This window comes from Entamoeba nuttalli (genome assembly GCF_000257125.1).
Source record: "Entamoeba nuttalli P19 unplaced genomic scaffold asmbl_2737, whole genome shotgun sequence".
In the NCBI taxonomy this organism is placed as follows: Eukaryota; Evosea; order Mastigamoebida; family Endamoebidae; genus Entamoeba; species Entamoeba nuttalli.
This window is the reverse complement of record NW_008575562.1, coordinates 1-2,181: the sequence shown is the minus strand read 5'-3', so window position 1 is coordinate 2,181 and position 2,181 is coordinate 1. Positions and strand designations below refer to the sequence as shown.

General features: G+C 24.6%; 1 protein-coding gene across 1 annotated transcript; it reads right to left on the bottom strand.

Moving 5' to 3' along the window:
• Positions 1–93: 93 nt before the first annotated feature.
• On the bottom strand, positions 94–1,096 carry ENU1_039200 (Inosine-uridine preferring nucleoside hydrolase, putative; the record flags this gene model as incomplete). The annotated part of the gene is made up of 2 exons (XM_008857502.1): positions 94–857; positions 997–1,096. 2 exons carry the CDS (start codon positions 1,094–1,096, stop codon positions 94–96), a joined length of 864 nt encoding a protein of 287 aa, XP_008855724.1.
• Between the last annotated feature and the right edge of the window lie 1,085 nt (positions 1,097–2,181).

Genomic DNA, 2,181 nt, shown 5'->3' with positions numbered 1-2,181 from the left:
AGGAATCGTTCTTAACAAATAAATTGAGCAGTGTTATCGAACTATTGTGTTATTATTATTTTAGTAATACTTCAAAATGTCTAAAGAAAAAACTCAGTTAGTTTCTTGATATTGTTCTACTACTTGAACCAATAATTCTTCTAATTTAGTTTGGTCAACTGAACGAATCCATTTTTGAGGATTACCTAAGTGATAACTTGAAAACCAATCACAGATTGTTGCTCCACGGCCAAGTCCATCAACACAAATAGATGTTTCAACAACATCAGTATGGGTTATAATTTCAGGGAATAAATAGCACATCAAACATAGAGGATCAGGAATAACCCATCCAGTGTATTCCTTGTGTCCAGCAAATCCAATTTCTCTTAAATTTTTTTCATTAAGAGCATAAACTTTTCCAATGAGTTCACCACACTTATTAGTTGATTTAATTTTATCAAATACTTTCCAATCGACTAAGTGTTTTAAAGTAAGATCCCAAGATGAAATCACAGCATCTTTTACACTTCCAAATACAATTTTAGCTGACTCTGGGTCATAAGCACAATTGAATTCTCCTAGAGGTAAACTATTCCCTCTACAAGTTTCTGAGCCAATCATCATTTGGAAATGACCAATCATATTAAACAAGTTTGGTTCAATTGACACAGCAAGAGCAATATTTGTTAATGGGCCAATTGTAACTATATCTAATTCTTTACCATATTTCTTTGCTAAGTCAATAATTTCGAGTGCTGCATGACGGTTACTAGATGGCTTTAATTTTGTGTTTGGGACTTCAGCATTTCCAAAACCATCTTGACCATGACCAACAAATCTTTCCACTTCTACATGAAGTAAATTGTCTTTTGCCCCTGCATAAAATGGAATGTCGGTTCTTCCACAACATTCAAGCACTCTTCCAACATTATTTATTACGTCTATTATTAAGTACTAACTTTTCTATTTAAATCTTATTAAACAAACGATCAAGAGTGGTGTTTCCAACAACACAAGTGATTGCTACTAAATCAACTTTTTTTGACATTATAGTAAGTAAAATAGCAGTAGCATCGTCAACACCACAATCAGTATCAATGATTAGCTTTCTCATTGTGTAATAGTTTAAAACTTTTTTTTATTATTTTTGTAATTTTTATTTATTTGGTTATAAAAAAACAAATTTACTATTAAAACTCCTTCAAAAATAAGTTATTTATTTAAGAATATAATATCTTTTTTGATTGGTCAATTCTTCTAAAATTAATATTGTTTCATATTTTTATATCTTTTTACTTTTATTATTTTAAAAATAAATTGATAAATTTGGAGGAAAAGAATCATTATATTTGAAAGACTATCAAATAACCACAGTCCCATACGATAATATGCTGAATAATTATTGAAATAATGAAATGTCTTTTTGATATTAATAATTGTATTAAATTAATAGTTAATTAATTATATTTTTTTATTGTTTTGAATTAGATTAAATAAAAGTATAAATTGTAATTGTTTGTATATGATAACAAGTATGAGACTAAATAGAAAGGTGTTTATTATATTATTCAGTACGCAAGAAATAATTATAAAATACTGAAATCAATTCATTCTAACACAGAGTGAAGTAAATATAAATATTAGAAGAGTAATTTCGTTCAAAATATAACATTATCAATTATGTAATTTGTTTAAATAATACAACAGTTTATTAGAGATCAAAAGATATTAAAAGAAGTATTTTTATAGTTGGTTTATTGGTTTAATGTTATTGACTATAAACAACTAATAAATAATGAATAGTAAATAGGTCTTTTATATGAAATTTCTAAATTAATAGTTTTGTGTATTGAATAAAGATTATTTCTTTTTTCATTAGAATCTAATGTATCTAATTTAGATAAGTCTTATAAAAATATAGTTTATTTAATAGTTAAATAACTAATACAATATAATAAATAAAAAGTAACTGAACATAGATTATGCCCAATTTATATTCATCATAATTAAAGATAAATATAATGTAAACAGAAGAATAAATTTAATTAATTCATATAATAAGAATATAAAATAACCTAATTAAGAAAAAGGAAAGAATATTTTAAAGAAAGAAATAAAAAATAAAATGAATAAAGAATTTATTAACTAAAATAAGTTGTAGTACTTATTTTAAATAATACATTTATTTTTTATTATGAA